Raw genomic sequence first — 23,415 nt, 5'->3', positions numbered from 1 at the left:
GCATACGAAGTGGTGAAAAGGCACACAAAATGACGTCACATTTGAAATTCTAAAACAGCACACAAAAAAAAATGACGTCATATTTTAATGGGTAAAACTATTTCTCAAAAATAAGATAGAATTAGGATTGATTTAAGATTATATTTAAACTAAAAATTGATATTATATTTAATAACAATGAACAAAGCAATACTAATTAATAGCAAAATGAGGTAGCAATTTACTATATTATATAGCTATGTCCGGTTTGGTTTGAATTTTACTGTGAACGTAAAACATCGTAAAAATTACGTTGAACCAAATCAAATCTAGTAAATTTAGGCGGTGACAAATTTTCCTTTGGTAAAGAAAATTAATCATCGCCTTCATTTACTAGATTTGATTTGATTCAACGTAATTTTTACGATGTTTAACGTTTGCAGTTAGATTCAAAACAAACCAATATAATTGAAAAGACGTCAACACAATTGACAAAATTCGATGAGAATAACAAATATAACATCAAACTAAATACTAGTACATGAGTTTGGGAATTACCGTGACACGTCTTATATGAGGCTGACTTCATGCAAGAACTTCTTAGGAAGAAAGATAAGAAGTTAGCAATATCCTTTAACTCTACTTTCCGCTATATAGATGATGTTCTTTCACTAAACAATTCAAAATTTAGTGACTATGTGGAACGCATCTATCCGATCGAACTAGGGATAAAGGATACTACAGATACAGTTAAGTCGGCTTCATATCTTGACTTACATCTAGAAATTGACAATGATGGTCGGTTGAAAACAAAACTTTACGACAAAAGAGATGATTTCAGCTTTCCAATTGTGAACTTTCCATTTCTAAGTAGCAACATTCCAGCAGCACCTGCTTACGGGGTATATATCTTCCAATTGATACGATATTCCCGTGCTTGCATTTCCTATCATGATTTTCTTGATAGAGGGTTGCTGCTCACAAGGAAGCTGTTAAACCAAGAGTTCCAAATGGTGAAGTTGAAATCATCCCTCCGTAAATTTTACGGACGCCATCACGAGTTGGTTGACCGTTATGGAATAACCGTTTCACAAATGATATCGGATATGTTCCTTACGTCGTAACTTCAATCCCCTTCCCTTTCATGAATGTGACCTACCGAATTAGACTATTTACCGGATTTGTAATCACATAAGCAACACGACGGGTGCCACATGTGGAGCAGGATCTGCTTACCCTTCCGGAGCACATGAGACCACCCCTAGTTTTTGGTGGGGTTCGTGTTGTGTATTCTTTAGTTTCTATGTTGTGTCATGTGTACTCTTGTTTTTCTGTTTGCCTTTTTCATTTTTAGCCATGGCTTTGTCAGTTTGTTTTAGATTTATGAGTTTGACTGTATCTTTGGTATCTTTCGTCCCTCTTTCCTTTCGCTATTAAACTATTGTCTTCTGTAAATAAAACATTTCTAATTTGTGCCTGATAAAAAAAAATCAAAAATCAAAGGGACATCTTTTTTAAATCAACAAGACAGAGACCTTAGTCGATTCTAAAATTGAGGGGTATGCTTATCGTCTACATTTGTGAAATGAGATTTTTCGAAAAAGTGTACATGACTGGAAGGAAAACCTGTTGAGACTAATATTTAAAACCTTTCTATCATTATTTAAAGCACATTTGTAATATAATAAATATCTTGATGGAGTATATATAAATATCCTGATGAAGAGCTTAGTCGATTCTGAAACTAAGGGATGTAACTGGTAATGGAAAATCCCCAAATGTTGACCTACTTGGTCAAATGAAAATATCTTTTTTTAATAGTGTTTTTAACTAAAGAATTGGTCGTCCAAAATTTTGAACATGTCTTTGTGGTCTAGATTCATTTGCATTAAACCACTTTCGAACATGATCATTTCGAATATGACTAGTGATTTAATTTCAAAATTGTAAATCTTCCTTTCTATTTGCAACTATGTTTTTTCCTTGAACTTTTCTAAACAAACTGCATGCAAACACAGCTTATACACCCAATGTTTTGGTGGGGTTCGTGTTGACTAGTCTTTAATCTTCTGCGTTGTGTCGTTTGCACTTTTATTTGTGTGTTTGTCTTTTTTTCTTTTTTTGACCATGGCTTTGTCAGTTTTTTATCTATGAGTTTGAATGTCCCTTTATCTGTTAAATTTCGCCCCTCTTTTGTTCAAGTGAGATAAACAGCATTTAGAAAAAAATAATTAGATTTGGTACTAGAAGAATATTTTCGCACAATATTATTACTCAAAACTTGTATAGCCTTCTATACTCTGCTGTACTCTGCTGTACTCTGCAGGTTCCTTTATTAAGGGGGATAACAGTCTAAGGTAATATTGATTTCATAATAATTTATTTGTATTATTACTTTTTACTAAAAAGTGAAAAACATTAAAAAGATCAAGTTTTCATTGTTTTAAAATTGTGTAGTAAGTCTTAAAGAAATATATATATATAAATATGTTAGACTCAGATCGACGTCTTGTCTTTCATCGACATCCGTGCCTTAAATCGATGTCAAAATCTGACATCACGTTCTCAAATCAGTGTCCAACGTTTTAACGTTCATTCGACATCCACTGTGACGTCATGTATTGCCAAAGGCGACGCCAGATAGATTGGAGTCTTCTTTAATTGATGTCCGATATTGATAAAGATAATAAATTACTGCGCATATTCATCTACATGTAGAACACTTAGATCTATGTTGGAATATTCAAAAACGAAACCAAGATGCCGTTTGGTCTATTTTGGTCCTCAATGCTCTTCAACTTTGTACTTGTTTGGCTTTACAACTATGTTGATCTGAGCGTCACTGATGAGTCTTATGTAGACGAAACGCGCGTCTGGCGTATTGAATTATAATCCTGGTTCCTTTGATAACTAATTGTACCATAATTATAACATTTCAAACAATTAGAAAATTTCAATTGCGATTTGTTGAATCCGAAATAGGTGACAGATGTATTGATATTCATTTGCAACAGTTCAATGTTTATCCAACGAAGCATTATTGTTTTAAGATTGATGTTTATTTTAACTTCTATTGTTTTGTCGTGTTATAGCTTATAGCATTATACAGCCCGTAACAGAGAAGTGATCGAATTGATGTTTCTTTACCGTCAAAATTAGCTACGTTATCGACAAACTTAATTGAGTAGTGACCGAACTATTGGTACTTTAACGTTAAAAAGATTGACAATGCTGACAAACTTTCATGTGTCGATAATCAAGTTTAATACCGATAATATTGAAAATAATTCTAATAATATAACAAAATATGTCCATGCACCATTTCGATTGGGCGAAAAGTAGTCAGAACCGAAAAAAAAGATTTATGGAAGGACGTCTTGATAGTATTATTTACCCAAAACTAAAAGAAACATATTGGTAAACAATTAAAAAGGTGTTTGATAGGAATGAAGTCCTTTATTTTTTCGGACTACAATGTGTACCGTATGTGTGATGGATTTGAATTCAATCAATAACTTTGAAATGTTTTCTCATATGTATACACAAAAGGGAGGACTGGTATTTGTACTTCTGTTAGAATATGTTTTCGTCTGTTTCACATGCCAAACTTTTTTCTAGTACAGTTTAAACGGGAAAATTTTGTTGAGAGTTTTTTTTAATATGACAAAATAACGACCAAAACTATTTCTTGCAATGGCACACACAGAGAATATTTTTTTTAGTAAAAAGCAGTAAAAAAAAATTCCAAAATATACCATGGCCAGGACCTGACAGTTTTTAGCAGTGTACAAATGAAAATCGTCCGGAAAACTGCGCTTGCTGTCATTTTGAGAGATCATGCAACATTTCACCTATTACCCATAAACAACATAGGTTCTAAACTACTAAAAAAAGTACTAAAAAATAATTTCAAATCAGAGTAAACGTATTAACTTCCTTATATACAGTCGAATTTGTCTATAGGTTACACAAAGCTGGTTCTTAAAACGTTTGTATCAGGGAAAACATTTTATCAACATCTTAAGAAGCACAGTCATCCTATTAAATATTTAACAGTTCAACCTTTAGAAGTAGTAAATAAGCAGCCTGGTGAATCTCATTCCAAGTTTGTACGATCACGAAAAATAAATGAATTAAATTGGATTAAAAAATTACAGACAGTCTACCCTCTCGGTCTTAATGATAATATCATGGGAATTGGCAATATATCAAGAACCGATTCTGTTAACATTTTGGATATAGTTTCTAAAACTGTTCGTAAAAATCGTTCTCATGGACGCAGAAAAAATCGCAATCAAAGAAAATTTAGGACCAACCATACAAATATTTCGGACCTAATTTCCATTTCAAAAAACAACGGCAGACATTATCTGTTAACCAAGCTTTGTTCTTTACCTATAAATAAATTAAATAAAATTTTAGAGGATTGCAACACAATTTCATATTACAGTCCTAAGTATGAAATTGTCCAAATTATAATGGCATATTGTTATTCTAAACTGTTTCCAAAAATTGATCGCCCTGAAGATCATAAAAAACATTTTATTAAAATAAAGTATGTCAATAAAGGTTTTGATTTTGTAAATATTGCCGGTATTTTTAACGACCATTCTGTTAAAGACCAAATTCCTGGATATTTTGATAATACTGAACTCCCTCTCATTTGTTATATTTACAAGAAATCTACCCGAAAATATGTGTTTAATTATAGCCAATTGTGTAAAGATGTAAATATCACTGAAAATACACCTATGTCGTGTAATTGCAGTAATTCAGAATACACCTATGGACCAATTTCCCATGTTATAACAGGAGACCTTAACATCGTTCGCGACCGAGAGTTAAAATCATTCCTCAGTAAAGGACCTAAATATCGTCCCCCGTCAACTATTAACTGGAATGAGTGTCGTAATATCATCAACGACTCACTCCGCGCCTACTGTTTGAAATGGGTAAAACGGGAAAAAGCTGACAAAAAATCTTTGGACTCTTTTTTTAATTCAGTAATGAAGATAGTTGATATTCGAAAACAACATTTTAAAGAACATTTTACCCTCAACAAAAACTATAAAAACCCTATTTCGCGTATCAAAAATAAACTAACAGAACTAGCCAAGGAATTTGTTTTTGTCCCGGCTGATAAAGCTGCTAATAATATCATTATTGTTTGACGTAAATTTTATATAGAGGTTCTCCAAAAGGAAATCACGAATTCACCAACATTCCAACTGACTTCATTTTCAGAAAACGACATCTGTAACAAACATAAACTTTTAGCTACTTCTTTACAAGCAGAACCAAACACAATGAAAGTCCCAACTATGTACTGGCTTCCGAAGCTGCACAAAAAACCTTACAAATATAGATTTATTTCATCTTCCAGCCATTGTTCAACTACTAAATTGTCTGTTTTACTTACTAGTACACTTGGTACAATAAAAAACCTGATAATAAATTGTTCAAATAAGGCCTTTGAAAATAGTGGAATTAATTACTTTTGGAGTGTCAAAAACTCGTTGGAAGTACTTGATAAATTGCATGCATATATTGGTGATTTTGAATCTGTTCAAAGTTTTGATTTTTCTACCCTATATACCACTTTACCTCATATTCTTATTAAGAAAAAATTCACATCCCTAATTAACTGGGCATTTAAAAAGTCGGAATGCGAGTACATATGTTCAAACTCTTTTAGATCATTTTTTAGTAGCAATAAACAAAAGAACTATGTCAATTGGACATGCTTTGATACTATTTATGCACTTGAATTTTTACTTGATAACATTTTTGTTCGCTTTGGAGATTCCGTATATCGTCAAGTTATTGGAATTCCAATGGGGACTAACTGTGCACCACTTATTGCGGACCTGTTTTTGTATTGTTATGAGTTACAATTTATGACTAAAATTAGCAAAGACCCATCAAAACAACATTTGATACAAAAATTTAACAATACTTTTAGATATTTGGATGATATATTGGCTCTAAATAATGACGACTTCAGTATGTATACTAAAGAAATTTATCCTGTAGAACTTACTTTAAATAAAGCTAATGATAACAATGACCACTGCCCTTTCCTCGATCTTGATATCTATATCATAAACGGGAAGCTTAATACAAAAATTTATGATAAAAGAGATGATTTTTCATTTCCTATTGTTAATTATCCATTTTTAGATGGTGACGTTCCCTTGTCACCATCTTATGGTGTTTATATATCTCAACTTGTACGATTCGCTCGTGTATGTAACAATGTATTAGATTTTAGCGAGAGAAATTTATGTATTACTGAAAAATTATTACACCAGGGTTTTCGATATCACAAACTGGTCAAAACATTTACTAAATTTTATCACCGGTATAAGGAAATAATTCGTAAATATAACTCAACATGCAGACATCTTATACGTTCAGGTATTTCACATCCAAAATTTTATGGAAATATTCTTTATAAAGCACAAAAATGTCAGTATTCTCCTCAGAAACTAACAAAACCTTTAAATAGACTTATTAAAAGGGGATATAGTTACGATACTGTTGTCAGGTCATTAAAGATTGCATATTTTGGCTTTAACATTGATTCACTGATAGGGTCTTTGCATCGGAACTAAACACATTTATTTCTGAAAAAACAGTTGTTGGCATGACACGGGTTATGTTCTTCTCATATATTTTATGATAGTATGATACTAAACCCCTAACGGGAGGGATTGTACCTGATATTCATATGATGAAGACATAATCTTTCAATCAGTTTAATTGAGGTCTGGAGCTGGCTTGTCAGTTAACTGCTAGTAGTCTGTTGTTATTTATGTATTATTGTCATTTTATTTATTTTCTTTTGTTACATCTTTTGACATCAGACTCGGACTTCTCTTGAACTGAATTTTAATGTGCGTATTGTTATTCTTTTACCTTTCTACATTGGCTAGAGGTATAGGGGGAGGGTTGAGATCTCATAAACATGTTTAACCCCGCCGCAATTTTGCGCCTGTCCCAAGTCAGGAGCCTCTGGCCTTTGTTAGTCTTGTATGATTTTAAATTTTAGTTTCTTGTGTATAATTCGGAGTTTAGTATGACGTCCATTATCACTGTACTATTATGCATATTTTAGAGGCCAGCTGAAGGACACCTACGGGTGCGGGAATCCTCGCTACATTGAAGACCCATTGGTTGCCTTCGGCTGTTGTTTGCTCTATGGTCGGGTGGTTGTCGCTTTGACATATTCACCATTTCCTTTCTCAATTTTATTCTTTGACTTTTAAAACATGTAGGGGAAACAGATTTCCTAACCATTCACATATAATATTCCGTATTTCTGATTTTTTGTTCGATAATGTAAATTATCAGAACATTTTAAGGACGCAACAGATCGAAGTACAATTTTAAGTAATACATAGATGTGCAATAATTCAGCTTCCTGTACATGTTCATGAAGTTCTAAATTTTGAATGTTGATTCCTTTAAAAAACACCATTTTTTTTTACAATAAAAAATCTCAAAATGTCCGTTAACAATGAAAAAGTTTGACCATGAAAAATCACATATCTAAGAAAAGCAGTCGTTTAATTGATTATAAGAAAGTTTCAGTATATCATGTCAAATTTCTTTAATTTTAAATTCTCCCTCTCCCTGCTCGTCCGAATTTAAAGTATTTAATCTCTAAATTCAATAGGCTATAAACAAGACAAACACAGATATAGGACTAGTTGCTCGCAGTAACATCGATTAGTTGCTCGCAGTAACATCTTATTTTCTCTTGCGATACAATATTTTATTTTACTTTATTGTACATATTTCTTCGATTGAAAAAATATATAAATACATGACATATAACATTGTTCCTCTTTCGCATCGTTTCTTTTTCCTCGACTAATACCTCCAACGCCTGTACGTACAATAAATATAGTTGTCTAGTTTTTATTCATTGCAAGTTATTTGACATTCGGAGACACATCGTTATTTTTATAGAGAGATCATAATCGGTAAGAGATAATTTATGTACATTTTTAAGAACAATATTTATTTAAGGAAGAAATATGAAGAATTGTAAAAGTATTTATAAAGTAATATTTATTCAATTAACTTTTAATTTAACAAGTTATTCATTAAGCGTGAAAGAAAGTGTTTCTTATTGTTTGTTTAGTATTATGATTTTAGTGTTTTAAGTTATATTTTTACTTACGATGTATATTTATGTGTATTTGTATTCTATTGTAGAGAATCGGTTGATATGATATAAAGTATAAGAAGCCAAAATTAAATGTAATTTTGAAGAAATAAAAGATACTTATAGACCGCATACTCGAGTTATCGCCTTATTTATAATTTGATGCCTGAATGATGTGATCCGCTACAATTCTCGATTTACTCCAAAAAGATGGATAGTGAAGAAGCGGAGCGAGCGTATGAAGAATCCCAGAAGAAAAGAACAGTTAATTTGTCTCAGCTTACTAAGTTATACAATGAATTGGAAACAAAGATGATTTCACGTGATAATGTGGAAACTGTGAAAATATTATTCACAAAATTGTGTGACCGCTATGAACACTTTAAAGCTGCACATTTGGAATGTTTGGATTTTTGTACAAATTCGGATATAATTGAGACATTAGAAATAAACTTTGACAGCTCACAGAAAAACTTCATAGAATTCCGTGAAAGATATAATGAGTGGATTCGCGAACCCGAAAAGGCAAAAGAGGAAGAAGACAAGAATAGCCGTATTACGTCTGTGTCTCGGACTTCATCGTCAACACAGTATAGGCTGAAGCTAGCGAGGGCTAACCGCTTAAAGGCCGAGGTTCAAGTGAAGAAAATGGCAGAAAAGCAAGAACTAGAACGCGCTCGTCGAGAAATAGAAATGAAAGAACAGATGTTAGAAAGAAAAAGTCAGCTAGAAGAAGCAAAGTTGGAAGAATCTGTGTGGCAAGAAGAAGAAGAAGATACCGAGGTAACATTTAAGAACTATCAGAATATAAACGTGCCGTTAAACACAGAAAATAAGACACTTAATAACAATGAACATGTTACAACAAAGAGTACAGAAAATGCCGTTTCAAGGATAGAGTGCACCACTGCCGGAAGTTTACAGTCAAACAGCAGCATCGATACTGCATTCCAAAGATTAGCATCAACACTACAAGAAGGATTCAATCTACCTAAACCTGAACTTTTGACTTTTGATGGAAAACCCACAGATTACTGCAAATTCATAAAGAACTTTGAAACGAATGTTGAATGTAGAGTTACAGATGATCAGTTAAAGTTAAGTTATTTAATTCAGTATTGTAAAGGTGAGGCTAAATCTTCGATAGAAGATTGTGTATTGTTAGAGAAAACGGGTTATGAACGTGCTAGGTCTATTTTACACTCACGTTATGGCAGGTCACACATGATAGTTAGGTCATATATAGAAAATCTTGTATATGGTGCTCCGATAAAGGCGTCAGATTTTGAGTCACTTTCAAAATTAGCTCTCGAAATGCAAAAGTGTGAGATAACTTTATCACAATTAGGATATGTTTCTGATATAGATAATACTGATAATCTTAGAAAGATTGTAAAGCGTTTACCTATGCATTTAAGGGTAAAATGGGTTGATATTGCTCATTCCATAACTGAAAATGGTAGAGAACCTAGATTTTCTGATTTAGCAAACTTTATTGATAAAAAGTCTCGTCTAGCTTCGTCAATGTTTGGTCTAGATCTCGTAAGAGAGAACTCAAATACATATAGAAAAGATATAGACAAACATACTGATATGAATACAAGAGAGAAGGTATCTACATTTGCTTCTAATAATATGTATGTCAGTAAGGCTACGACACAAGATCGTAAATGTATTTATTGTAATGGTACATGTAATAATTTAGAATTGTGTGTAAAATTCAAGTCTATGAATTTAACCGATAGAGTCAATTTTGTAAGAACTGCTAAGCTATGTTATAATTGTTTAAAGGGTAAACATTTTTTAAGGGACTGTAGAAAAGCTAAAATGTGTACTGTAGAAAATTGTAGCTCTAAACATCACATTTTAATGCATAGTTGGGGTAAAAATAACAACACTGATCACACGGCTACAAAGGTAAGCATCAATTGTTCATCCGCCGGGACAGTTAATAAGAATTGTCTAGGAATTATACCCGTCGAGGTTAAAGGGTCAAATGGAAAAACTTGTCAAACTTATGCCTTGATTGATGATGGAGCGGATAAAACGTTATGTGACGAGCGTTTGATAAAAATGCTAGAAACCGAAAGTAGACCGGTTACATTTAAAATGACAACAGCAACAGCACACCGAGTCCGACATGAAGGTCAAGAGGTTGACTTACATGTACAATCAGTTGGCAGCAACTGTCCGATAACACTTAGTAAGGTATGGTCCGTTAAAAATCTACCGATATCGACACACTCAGCCGCAAATAATAAAGATATTAAGAGTATTAAACACTTGTCAGATATTTATATACCAGAAATAAGCAGCAATAAAGTTCTGCTTCTAATAGGCACCGATACACCAGAAGCACACATTCCCATAGAAGTGCGTTCAGGAAGTAGTCATGAGCCATATGCCGTACGAACACGTTTAGGATGGATCGTTAGAGGACCAATCAACAACACAAGCACCAGTGATGTAGTTAACATCAATTTTGAGCATGCAGATAATGTACTTTTGCAGCAGCAGTTAGAGCGACTTTGGACCACTGATTTTCTCGATAAGCCTAACACGGAGAAAGTATGCATGTCTTTGGAGGATAAACGCGCCTTGAAAACAATGGAGTCAACAATAGCCTATGAAGATGGACACTACAAACTTGAATTACCGTGGTGGGATGAAAATGTAAAATTATCGAATAATTTGACTTTAGCACATGCTCGATTAAATCAATTACACCGCAAATTGTCACATGATCCTAAGCTACATGAGATGTATACAGCAACAGTAAGTGCTTATATACAAAAAGGATATGCAAAGGAAGTTATTGATGTAAGTAATGAGTCAAGTCGCATATGGTACCTTCCGCACAACCCCGTCACAAAGGAACATAAACCAAAAGAAAAAGAAGAAGAATGGATAAAATGGAAATCGACGCTGCCAGAAATTAAAAATATCAATTCCTAGTTGCTTCAAGACAAAAGACATGAAAGATATATCTGATGCTCAGCTTCATATATCTAGCGATGGTTCTGAAATTGGGTATGGAGAATGCGCTTACCTATGTCTCGTAGACACTATCATTAGGAGTCGTGATAGTCTTACAAGTATCGGTGGTTGTGTGATCAGAACAAAAGAGTCAAAATTCACAAAAGAATTAACAATAATTAATTGATATTTTATAAGCTTTTTGTGTGATGACAATTTTTAAGAAATGTCATGGTGGGGAGTGTTAGATTTGAAATGTAATTCCAAATTGTTGGGTTACTTCATTTATTATTACTGAAGTTATTTATTTTATTTGTTAATACTTGTAGATACGATTTTTGGGTATTTGCGCATACATGTAACGTTGCGCTCTTATGAATTGTTATATTTCCCGTTTTTAAGTTTTATGACGTTTCGCTTTTGACGTACGTTACGTTGTCTAGTTTTTATTCATTGCAAGTTATTTGATATTCGGAGACACATCGTTATTTTTATAGAGAGATCATAATCGGTAAGAGATAATTTATGTACATTTTTAAGAACAATATTTATTTAAGGAAGAAATATGAAGAATTGTAAAAGTATTTATAAAGTAATATTTATTCAATTAACTTTTAATTTAACAAGTTATTCATTAAGCGTGAAAGAAAGTGTTTCTTATTGTTTGTTTAGTATTATGATTTTAGTGTTTTAAGTTATATTTTTACTTACGATGTATATTTATGTGTATTTGTATTCTATTGTAGAGAATCGGTTGATATGATATAAAGTATAAGAAGCCAAAATTAAATGTAATTTTGAAGAAATAAAAGATACTTATAGACCGCATACTCGAGTTATCGCTTTATTTATAATTTGATGCCTGAATGATGTGATCCGCTACACTAATATATACATTTAAATGCCAAACTTTATGTAGTACCATTAAACCACACCCATAAAAACCGCCAAAAACTTTCCTCGTGCCTCCTGCACCGAACATCAAATTTATAAATAGTACCTACTGTTACAAAACCAGTATCCGAACTAGTTATACTAGTTCCCATCCATAAATAATAACTCCAAATAGCAAACGGGAAAAACCCTATTTTAAACGAAATAAAATACATTGAGAGTTTTCCTTTAGTTACAAATGTAGCTCCATGTCTGATGGGGAAATAAAAATGAATGTCTCAGAAAGTGGTGAAGTAGTTTCCATAAATGACAGATGAATCGGACCAAGCTTAGTAACTTACAATAAACCGACTACTGTAACATTGACGCACTCGTCGAACTGTTTAAAAGATTTGTGTTTATGACCAAAAATTTATATACAACTTCATTTATAAATTTATCTGAATTTCATAGCGCGTCGTCACAATAATGAAAGTTATATAAAAAATCTATAACCAGCAGATCTATATTTCTATAAAGAAAGTATTCTTGTACAAAAGGATATTTATTATAAAATGGTCCTAACTATTGAATAGATAGTTTACCACAGAAATCTCAAACGGAAGTTTCGACAATTTTAAACAGAAGAGATTTGAAAATAAAGTTAACTTTAAATAAACACTGAAATAATTTTAATACCTCGAAGGTGTAAAGAATAAACCAACAATCTCAATCTTTAAAAGTGTCTTCATTGCACTAACCGACGAGTTCAGGTTTACAGTAGAAACAGTGGATGTGACTCCAATAAATTCATTATCATTGTAGTCATGAATATTTATCGCTTATATTAAATTGATAAAGATTTTATCGAGGTCGCACCAACTGTTTCTACAGCTAAGATCAGTTACATGTAACATGCTCTCGTCGATTCGCACGACGAAGCCATTGTTTATGACAGAACACACATTCTAGATTATGTATTTAAGTTTCCGTCAGTTCGAAAGTATTTGACCATTTCAACTCCTTTGTATTTCAAAATATGGGTACAGCAGTCATCATCGTGTAACAATTTTAAAAGGAACAATTTATAACAGAAACGAAAACACATCTATCTACAAACACATTCATTGATTCGCGTGTCTGACGTCAGAAAGTTTTAAACGTAACATAAAGTGGAAATACATTCATAAAACTCATTTTAAGTTTGTTTCCTTTTACTTAGTTTCTTTTGTTATGTATCCTGACAGAGGACTCGGACTTCTTTTTAACTTTGCGTATCGATGAGTGTTTGTTTCAGGGTTAAGGGTAAAGATCGAACATAACATGTTAAATCCCGCTGTATTTGTGCGTCTGTCCAAAATCAAGCATCTGGCATTTGTAAGTCTTGTTTGTTGTTTTTTTAAAATTTCAGTTCATCGATATGTTTCGGAAACAACAAAATGTTAAACAATGAAACGACACAAATGGCCTGATTGATGTCATACCAATAACCTGGAACAGTTGATTAATAGCACAATTTGACAATAAGCTGTAGAACGCTGTTGAATAGCAGAATGAATCACAAAAGAGCTCACAAAAATACAAAGGACACAAAGTAACGATAGAACAGTACTACGCAGTTACTGACAGCAATCTCCTCAGACTTCCCAGAATAAGGCCAACTCAATTAAGGTAAAAACCTTATAGACAGTCTGAGCAAAACATGACCGTATGCCATCTCAAATTAAAAATTTTCGACCGGATATAAAGTCACAAATTATACTTATAAAACTTCGTTATTTTAATCTATTTACAAAATATCAATGTGAGAACATGAAAAAACTATATTCCAATATACGGAGATAGACGTGCACTAAACAAAGAATAAGACAAAGAGTTATTTGCTGTTACGTTTTTATTTAGCAATAAGATATCCAGAGAAGGAACTATAGTTATCGCCATCGCTGAAGATTTTCTGAGTGTTGTTACTTCTACACTTTATATAGATGCGATTACCTTTCTTTGCGTTTAGTACAACATCAAATGTACCAGTTTTATAACCTTTACCAGAGCTTAAACTTCCAGCGGTCCTCGAATCGTTGTGCCATAAATGTAAAAATAAATTTTTATCATTTTCCGACAAGAGAACTGCAGAGAAGTGGTACAGACCTGCCACTGGAACAGTAAAAACACCAGTAGACACGTCATATCCATTCAAGTTATTTGTCTATACACGATCAAATTTTACAATAATTGATGACGATAACGATTGTGGGGAATTCCTGTAGACTGAAAAGGCAGGAGTTTCTTTTAGATTCATTTCATTCCCATGTCCTCCATGCTCTGAAAATACATATATTATCTTTATACAGCTTCCTCATTGCTGTTGACATTGATATAAATAATGATATTAAATCAAATGTATACAATTTAAATTTAATATAAAACATTCTGTTTAAAATCGAGATGAAATATTTTCAAATGCCGACTTAACTGATATACCAGACAAATCAGATAAAATCCGTCTAGGGAAGAATAGAAAAGTGTGAATTTAACAAAAAAACCTTAACAACCAATTTGTTAAAGAAGTACCTGTTCCTTTCAGCTTTAACATCATTCCAATGAGGTCATCAAACAAGGAGCGTTCTGTAAATAAAAAACACAGATGTTCAAAGACATAAAAACCATGTTCAGGTGAATCTGTTTCGATAAACAGAATACGTTTATGCTTTTCAAAGTTTGGTTTCTTGACATGATTCAAGTTTAAACAATTGCAATTTCTGAAGTTTTAGCTGTAAAATATATTGCACAGTCTTGGTAATGGTGAATTGTAATTCAAACTTTACGCTATCTGAATACAATTAACATTTTTGTTTGCACACATTATAATCATGATAATATAGTCGAACATATTATAACTCAAAATACTTTAAAAATTGTTTAGATGACAACTTACCAAGTTTAGAGGTACAGGAGCTATTCACAACAACAATGTGAGTAGTTAGTAGTAGCGATATGAGTTGTATTACAAACATTTTTTCTCTTGTCGACTGGATATATAGAATTGTAAAATGAGGATGTGCTTATTCCATTCATGTAGAATATGTCTTTTAAACATATGCACCCGTCATTAAATTGTAACTTGATATATTTTACATATTCTTGTAAGAATTGAACAGCTTGTTGAAGTTATATTTGTCATTTTTGGGGTAGTATGAAACGTACATGTATTCATGAAATTTCGCCAATCAGGAACGCTGAAACCGTTCATATATAACAAGTATGTGGTCCGTCAGTACAAATGGTCATAAGCGAATGAATACAACAGTAGCGTATCGTTTTTCATGTAAACCAAAACAAAAACCCCACATAACTCCCTAAAACGATTGAATCATATCAATTCTAAAAGGGGAGAGAACAGTCTGATTAAAATCAAACAATTTTTGCTCAAAGAAGTTATTTTTTTTCAATTGCATTTGTTAAATGAAAAAAGTACAGGTATGACACCTTTCCTTATTTTGGTAGTTTGAATTGATACCGACGCGTGGTACAAGTAGTCCACAAGCAAGCAAAGTTAGTGCCTCTTATACAGTGACATTTTAACTCCCTTTTGCAATGTTGACCTCGAAAGTGTAATTTTCATTTAACATACACCAACAATTTTTTTAATTTATGTTTATAGTAAGATCGAGTCTGACAGTCTGATATTAAACACGTGCTCACATTTTTGTTTGTTTCAAAACAAAATGGACATAAAACGTTACCAGTGTCTGCACTGAAAGTTGATGAGCTAATATTATTTCAAAGTCCTTTTCCTAAAAAAAAGTTCTTTGGAAAATAACAAGACCTTGTTGATTAATATCCCGTATAATACATTATGGTTTTGCAGGATGAATTCTAGCTACTGACGTTGTTTATCATATTTATTACGTGTTATATTGTTCTTGTATATCATTTTATTTGTAAATTTTAACCTTTACTGTTAAGTCTATTTTTGGTAATATCCTATTGGCGTGTGTCGGTCTCTATGTATTCCACAAATATTCTGCTTTGGTCATTTTTTGTATTCATTTTCGATTATATACTTCGTCTATTTACCATTTTTTTTTGTTGATGACATATGTGTCTATTCTTATTTTATAACACAACATTGACTGCTTTACCCATATTTGTGTTATTTTTATCTGTTATCTCTGTTTGTTTTGTTCACGTATTGATATTCAATACAATGGAAATTTCTGCGACTGTCAGACAAGTGAAAGGTTTAACTAGCTATAAAAGCAGGTTTAATTTTTAAAGACCCAAATGTTGCTAAACACCTATCCGACCTCCATGATAAATATGTTGTTGTCCCCGCAGACAAAGCCCCAAATAACATCGTTTTTGTCTGTAAAAGTCATTACATTAATTGCTTGATAAACGAATTAGGTATAGACAATTCACTTGGAAACTCAACATATACCCTCACGACACTTACCAAAGAGGAAATCCTGGATAATCATAGGTCTGTTCTTTGTTCCTTTGGTATTTCAACCAAAGATGAAGAACTGGATCTTCCATCACTGTATTGGATACCTAAACTACATAAGTGTCCTTACAAACAGCGGTATATTGCTGGGTCTTCCAAGTGCTCCACAAAACCTCTTTCTAAATTATTAACATCCATTTTATCAGCAATCAAAGACGGGCTTCAAAGTTATTGTGAAACTGCCTATTCTAGAGGTAGCGTGAATCAGATGTGGATACTTAAAAATTCCAAAGATCTTTTAGAGTACATACAATCTAACTCTCTTTCATCTTGTAACAGTATTAAAACATTTGACTTCTCTACTCTTTACACAAGTATTCCACATTCCAAACTTAAAGACAAATTAAAAGAGTTGGTATTACTTTGCTTCATAAAAAAGAATGGCCAACGTAGATACAAGTATCTTGTCTTAGGGAGGGATAAATCCTACTTTGTAAAGAATCACTCTGATTCAAACAAAAAATTCTCTGAAACCGATATTATCAAGATGCTTGATTTCTTGATTGACAACATATTTGTTACGTTCGGAGGACGAGTTTTTCAACAGACTGTCGGCATACCAATGGGAACAAACTGTGCCCCTCTACTTGCTGACTTGTTTCTTTATTATTATGAGGCTGACTTCATGCAGGAACTTCTTAGGAAGAAAGATAAGAAGTTAACAATATCCTTTAACTCTACTTTCCGCTATATAGATGACGTTCTTTCACTAAACAATTCAAAATTTGGTGACTATGTGGAACGCATCTATCCCATCGAATTGGAGATAAAGGATACTACAGATACAGTTAAGTCAGCTTCATATCTTGACTTACATCTAGAAATTGACAATGAGGGTCGGTTGAAGACAAAACTTTACGACAAAAGAGATGATTTCAGCTTTCCAATTGTGAACTTTCCATTTCTAAGTAGCAACATTCCAGCAGCACCTGCATACGGGGTATATATCTCTCAATTGATACGATATTCCCGTGCTTGCATTTCCTATCATGATTTTCTTGATAGAGGGTTACTGCTCACAAGGAAGCTATTAAATCAAGAGTTCCAAATGGTGAAGTTGAAATCATCCCTTCGTAAATTTTACGGACGCCATCACGAGTTGGTTGACCGTTATGGAATAACCATTTCACAAATGATATCGGATATGTTCCTCACGTCGTAACTACAATCCCCTTCCCTTTCATGAATTTGACCTACCGAATTAGACTATTTACCGGATTTGTAATCACATAAGCAACACGACGGGTGCCGCATGTGGAGCAGGATCTGCTTACCCTTCCGGAGCACCTGAGATCACCCCTAGTTTTTGGTGGGGTTCGTGTTGTTTATTCTTTAGTTTTCTATGTTGTGTCATGTGTACTATTGTTTTTCTGTTTGTCTTTTTCATTTTTAGCCATGGCGTTGTCAGTTTGTTTTAGATTTATGAGTTTGACTGTCCCTTTGGTATCTTTCGTCCCTCTTTTAATCCTCTTTTTGTTCTAAATAAGGTAATGTCTGTACATTGACAATTGTTTTCCATTTTTTTTTTAAACTCTTAAAGGTTTTAATTTTGCCATTTAAAAAACTTATCTGTCCAGTTAACAAGAACGGGTAGGAACAGTAGTTGGATTATATAGAAACATAATATGGTGATAATCTCTATGAGCAAAACCGATATAGCATAGTCATCTATAAAATGGCTAAATGACAATTGTAGAACGATTGAAAGGGGAAAAGTAACGGTCTTATTTATTCACAAAATATAACGTAAAATAAAGGTGATATAAAACAACAACGACATCCGCTGAATATCAGGCTCTTTACACTAGCTTAATTGATATTCAAAAGAACAATAATAAAAGAATGTGATGGAAAAGCGAGAAAATGATGCTCTATGTACTGCAATTGTCTCTGGAAAAAGTTTTGAACCACATGCAAGCAAAAAGTCAAAGTGATTATATAACGTTTGATAATCATTCGGATCAAATACAACCAGTACAAAGAAGGAAAACTCTTATTTGATAAATCTCATTCATATTCATTTTTTCTTAGAATAACATTAACGTTGACAAAGTTACTAATATAACAGGCGCGCATTTCGACAATAAATGAATATGGAGTGAGCTCGAGGCCACAATATTAGATATAAAAACACAAATGTATTGAAAAGTTTAAGAGCTAATAAAACCAAAACAGATAGAAATATAGCTAAAGCCTAGCTAGGAATTAGAGTTTTGCATGGGGAAATATGTTCTTCAATATATATTTTGCAGGAGATGACAGCAATAATTTTAAGCGGTACATATATAAGGAATCATTTTTTTTTATGGATGTTCAAATCTCCATATCAATGAAGAAACAAATCAAGGTAACTTAACATATGTTACCCCGTCACATTTTTAAGATGTCTGTCCCGATTCAAGATCATGTAGTAAAGCCCTTAGTTTTCTCAATGAGATTGTTTCACATGTTTTTTGTTGGTCCTTTTATAAGCGACTAAAGGGTATGGGTTTTCTGACTCACAATCATACGGTGCGAAAGTATTACATTTCAATTCCAAAGTTTGAAGCAGGACTTAACATTCACTTGGTGGGTGTAAGGTTCTGCGAGACGTCCCAACATGCTTCACTACCCTTTACATTTGGGCTGATAGTATAGGGAGTGGGGATTGTTTCAGGTGGGAGAGGCCTAACAATATTTGGCATATAAATTTGCCATACTCTTGATTAGGAATACTTTCCGGCATTTTGTTTTCTTTACTCTAGATTTAAATCTGTGTGTATTGTTAGTTTTATCTATCATAATGGCTTACTCGATATATGGCTATTTATCCGCAATATAGTATTGGTGTCTTTATTTATCTAAGGTCTAAGCATTAAAATAAAGGATGCTAAATGTACTTTAAAAAATAACACTACAATTACTACTATTTTTATTAAATACTTATTGGTAACGGAAAGTAATGAAATTTCCTGGTACCACCATCCGTTAAAGAGAAATTGGCTACAAAAAAGTATCTTTGTTTAAGAAGTGTCCATAACATATCTCCTTTAGGGCATACGATATGGCTTTAGGCTCATGGTGAAAAAATGTATATAAATTATTTTTCATCTTGTCAACCCTACAACAGATGTATCCATCGGATCGCCATCAATGATGGTGATACATGGCTGTGTACATAATGTATATACAACTCGTCTAAACATCAACCCAACAATGTTAGATCTGTAAATTTGCTTTCGCAAATTTTTTGGTTCTTCCCTCGCCGGGATTTCTACTGTTTTTATATATAGAAACGAAGATGTGATATGATTGCCAATGAAACAACCCTCCACAGGAGACCAAATGACACATAAGATAACAACTTTTGATCACCGTACGGTTTTTCACCATTAGGAAAGCCCATAGCATAGTCAGCTATATAAGAAATGATAAATTTGAAACAATTCAAACGAGAAAACTAACGACCTAATCAATGTACAACACAAACATGAATGAAAAACAAATATGTAACACAGCAAAAAACGACAAACACTTAATTACAGTCTATAGATTTCAGCAAGGCAACTTAGAGCCTCACTTCTCAATTATGATATGTCAATTGTGGATTTGACGATATATAGTAGCCAACGAAAAACATGTTTGATTAAAAAAATTATAAAGATTTTTAAGCACTTTTACATGACCTTTTCAGTTGTTTTATTAGTTGATGTCATCCTTCACTAACGCTCTCGATAAACTGCAATATAATTCTCTAGGCTATTTCTGCGCCGTACCTGAATAATTTTAGTTTTAGATAAAACAATAAACACGTATTCAAGAATTGGCTCGTTCGGACGTTTTACTCAACAAAACCTATACATTATACTGTTTATGCCAAAACGATATCATAATAATCCAGAACAAAATAAAGGTAGTATGCCAATATTCAATCTTAAAGATCGGGCTATTTTTAACAAATTGAACGGCATTTGTCTGATTTAACCAGAAAGTCATTTCAATTATTAAGGTTTGTATAATATGTGTTGTTGTGCTTTAGTTATTTTTCGTACTCATGTCTTTCATGTTTGCGTATGTGCCTTTAATTTATTATTTTGTTTTCTTTGTTGATATATTTGTTTGTTTTGCAAGAGATTTAAATTATAACACAATGCAGGCTGCTGTATCACTATTTTTGACATTCTTACCCATCATATTTTGCTCACACATTGTTGTTAATGGAACATAATTTTATTCATCTATCATACAAATGGGAAGTTTAGCTAGTTATCGAAGCAGGTTTAATCCACCATTTTCAACATTAGAAAATGCCTGTTTCGAGTCAGGAATATCACTACTTTTTTTTAGAAACTCAATGCCGTTGTACTTGAAATCTTAAACCAAATTTAATCTGAAACGCTGATATACAAGTCATTGACCATAAGGTTAAGCCACATCAGTCATTCTCACGGAATAGTCAGAGCAGCATCACGGAATACAAAACCATAACAAACTCAGGACACCATCATATAAAACAAAACTGTGATATTCTCAGGACAACATCACGAAATACAAAGCTATGACATACACAAGACAGCATCACGGAGTACACAACTTTTCATACTAAAGGCAGCATCACAGAATACAAAGCTATGATAAACTCAGGTCAGCATCAAGTAATACAAAGCTATAACATACTAAGGGCAGCATAAGTAAATACAAAGCTAAGACATACCCACGGCAAAATCACAAAATACAAAGATATGACATACCCACGGCAATATAACAAAATACAAAGCTATGAAATAATCAGGGCAGCATAAAAAAATACAAAGCTATGACAAACCCAAGACAGCATCATGGACTTCAATGATCTTAAGATAAAAGAATTAACTGATTGTTGAATTATTTTTTATTTAGCAATAAGATAACCAGAGAAGGTAATGTATCTATCAACATTACTGAAGATTCGTTGATTGTCATTTCCTCTACATCGTATATAGATACGATCACTTTTCTCTAGGTTCAGCACAACATCGAAGGTGCCAGTTTTGAAACCATCGCCATGAGTGTAACTTGCTGCTGTTTTTGCATCATTGTGCCATAAATGTAGAAATAGATTTTTTCCAGCTTCTGACATTACAACTGCAGAAAAATGATAAAGTCCTGCTATTGGAGCAGTGAAGACACCTGTATTAACATCATATGCATTCAAGTTGTTTGTCCAAACCTTATCAAACCTTACAATTTCCCTGGACGACAAATCTTGTACGGAGTCCCGGTATGCTGTGAATGCAGGCGTTTTCTTTTGACTCAATTCGGTATCCGTTCCATGTCCTTCTGAAAATAGAAACATACACAGCCAGCTCATTATATGAATCTTTGCAATGAAATATTATCTTGACCGATCAATATAATTGCTCAAAGTATTTAATCGCTAGCCCCTTGTTAAATCTGGACTTGAGGATATCAACAGAACGTAGCGGTAAACATAGAGTTATATAGAAAAACAGAGAAGTATGAAGGTCTTATACCGATTCTTATATAACAAAAGTGGGAGATACGTTTTATTAATTTGAATTACCTAATAAAAAGAATTGAAATATAAATATATCATTAAATATAAGTACCTGTTCCTTTGAGCTTCATCATCATTCCGATTAAGTCGTCAAACATGGACTTTTCTGTAAAAGAAAATTTCATCTTTGAAATATTATAAAAGCAAATATGTATTTCTGTTTGTCGGAATTTTTTAAGCGATTGCTTTGCACAAATGCGTATTCTTGATATGATGCAACCGCAACTTTTTAGGGGTTGATGAATTAAGTGTTTCACAATCGGTTATAAAATTTTCCTAGCCTGTTGATTATTTTTATTTCTTTAAATCTTACTCTGTATTCCTTTACTGACCTGTTTATTTTCTTATTTAATCAACGTGTGTTTCGTTTGATCTCAGTTCTTCAATGGTCAAAATTATGACCTTCTCTGAAATTCCTATTGTGATACCATGATAAAGCCGACCATGTCTGATGACGTCACATAGAAAGAACACACATAAAACAAATAACTTTAAGATAGGTGTCATGATCACTTACTAAGTTTAGAGCAGCAAGAGCTGTTCACTACACATATCTGTACAGTTAACAATAGTAAAGAAAGTAGCTGCATTATTCCACTTGAAGACAGGATAGACTGGTGATGATCTGTGATTCCGTTCATGCGAGATAGTTCCTTTATACATATATGCACAAGTACTGTTTCTCTTTGTCATTAAATGGTAACTTAATATTTTAACAAATTCGTGTTACTATGTAGCAGGTGTTAAAACTGTGTTTAAGTGTATATAGTATGGCAAATATATCTGGAAAATCTCGCATAAAGTAACGCTCGAAAATAAAAGCCATATTAACTTTGAAATTTTTTATGAGCTTTTTGTTATACAAATAACAGAACACATAACGATTGCGCGTCAAAACTATTTAGTCAAATATCTGATCATATGATATGAGGCAATTCTTTACCAGAGTTTGAGACGGTTAAATAATTTCACCGTAATTTAACAGTACAACCATCCAAAATAAAAAATAATAAAACGTCATGTTGGCAAAGGGTTTATTCTTTTATTATAACACTATCATGATGACAAATGTAAAACAAATCAAACGAGAAAACTACCAAATTTATGTACAAAACAATGAAAACAATGATATACAGCAACAAACGATATCCTACGAAAAACAGGCTTAGGACACCCGATTGATTGATTTCCAAAATAAAAAATAAATACTGATGAAATAAGGGATAATAATATTCAATGTCTTGCGATTGTATCTATAAATAGTTTTAACAAGGTAGGCTTTTAACCAAATAAATAGTAAACCGTATTGTGTGTTCATAAATAAATGACAGAATGAAGATACATTAGAAAAAAGTAACCGTTTCATATTTT

At 32.8% G+C, this 23,415-nt stretch overlaps 2 protein-coding genes and 1 pseudogene across 2 annotated transcripts; 1 reads left to right on the top strand and 2 right to left on the bottom strand.

The window, feature by feature from the left end:
• Positions 1-7,928: 7,928 nt before the first annotated feature.
• LOC139500532 (uncharacterized) lies at positions 7,929-11,107 on the top strand. The gene is made up of 2 exons (XM_071289281.1): positions 7,929-7,967; positions 8,203-11,107. The coding sequence occupies exon 2, from the start codon at positions 8,363-8,365 to the stop codon at positions 11,105-11,107; it is 2,745 nt and encodes a 914-aa protein (XP_071145382.1). The 5' UTR covers positions 7,929-7,967; positions 8,203-8,362.
• A 2,788-nt stretch (positions 11,108-13,895) lies between these two features.
• On the bottom strand, positions 13,896-15,030 carry LOC139501094 (collagen alpha-2(VIII) chain-like; annotated as a pseudogene).
• A 6,348-nt stretch (positions 15,031-21,378) lies between these two features.
• LOC139501854 (complement C1q tumor necrosis factor-related protein 6-like) lies at positions 21,379-22,673 on the bottom strand. Its single transcript, XM_071291077.1, has 3 exons — positions 22,562-22,673; positions 22,097-22,150; positions 21,379-21,806 (listed from the first exon to the last, which is right to left on the bottom strand). The coding sequence occupies exons 1-3, from the start codon at positions 22,632-22,634 to the stop codon at positions 21,379-21,381; spliced, it is 555 nt and encodes a 184-aa protein (XP_071147178.1). The 5' UTR covers positions 22,635-22,673.
• Positions 22,674-23,415: the final 742 nt, after the last annotated feature.

The sequence above is a fragment of the Mytilus edulis genome, chromosome 13 (genome assembly GCF_963676685.1).
Source record: "Mytilus edulis chromosome 13, xbMytEdul2.2, whole genome shotgun sequence".
Lineage (NCBI taxonomy): Eukaryota > Metazoa > Mollusca > Bivalvia > Mytilida > Mytilidae > Mytilus > Mytilus edulis.
Note: the sequence above shows the minus strand (reverse complement) of the source record. Positions and strands in the feature narration are given on the sequence as shown.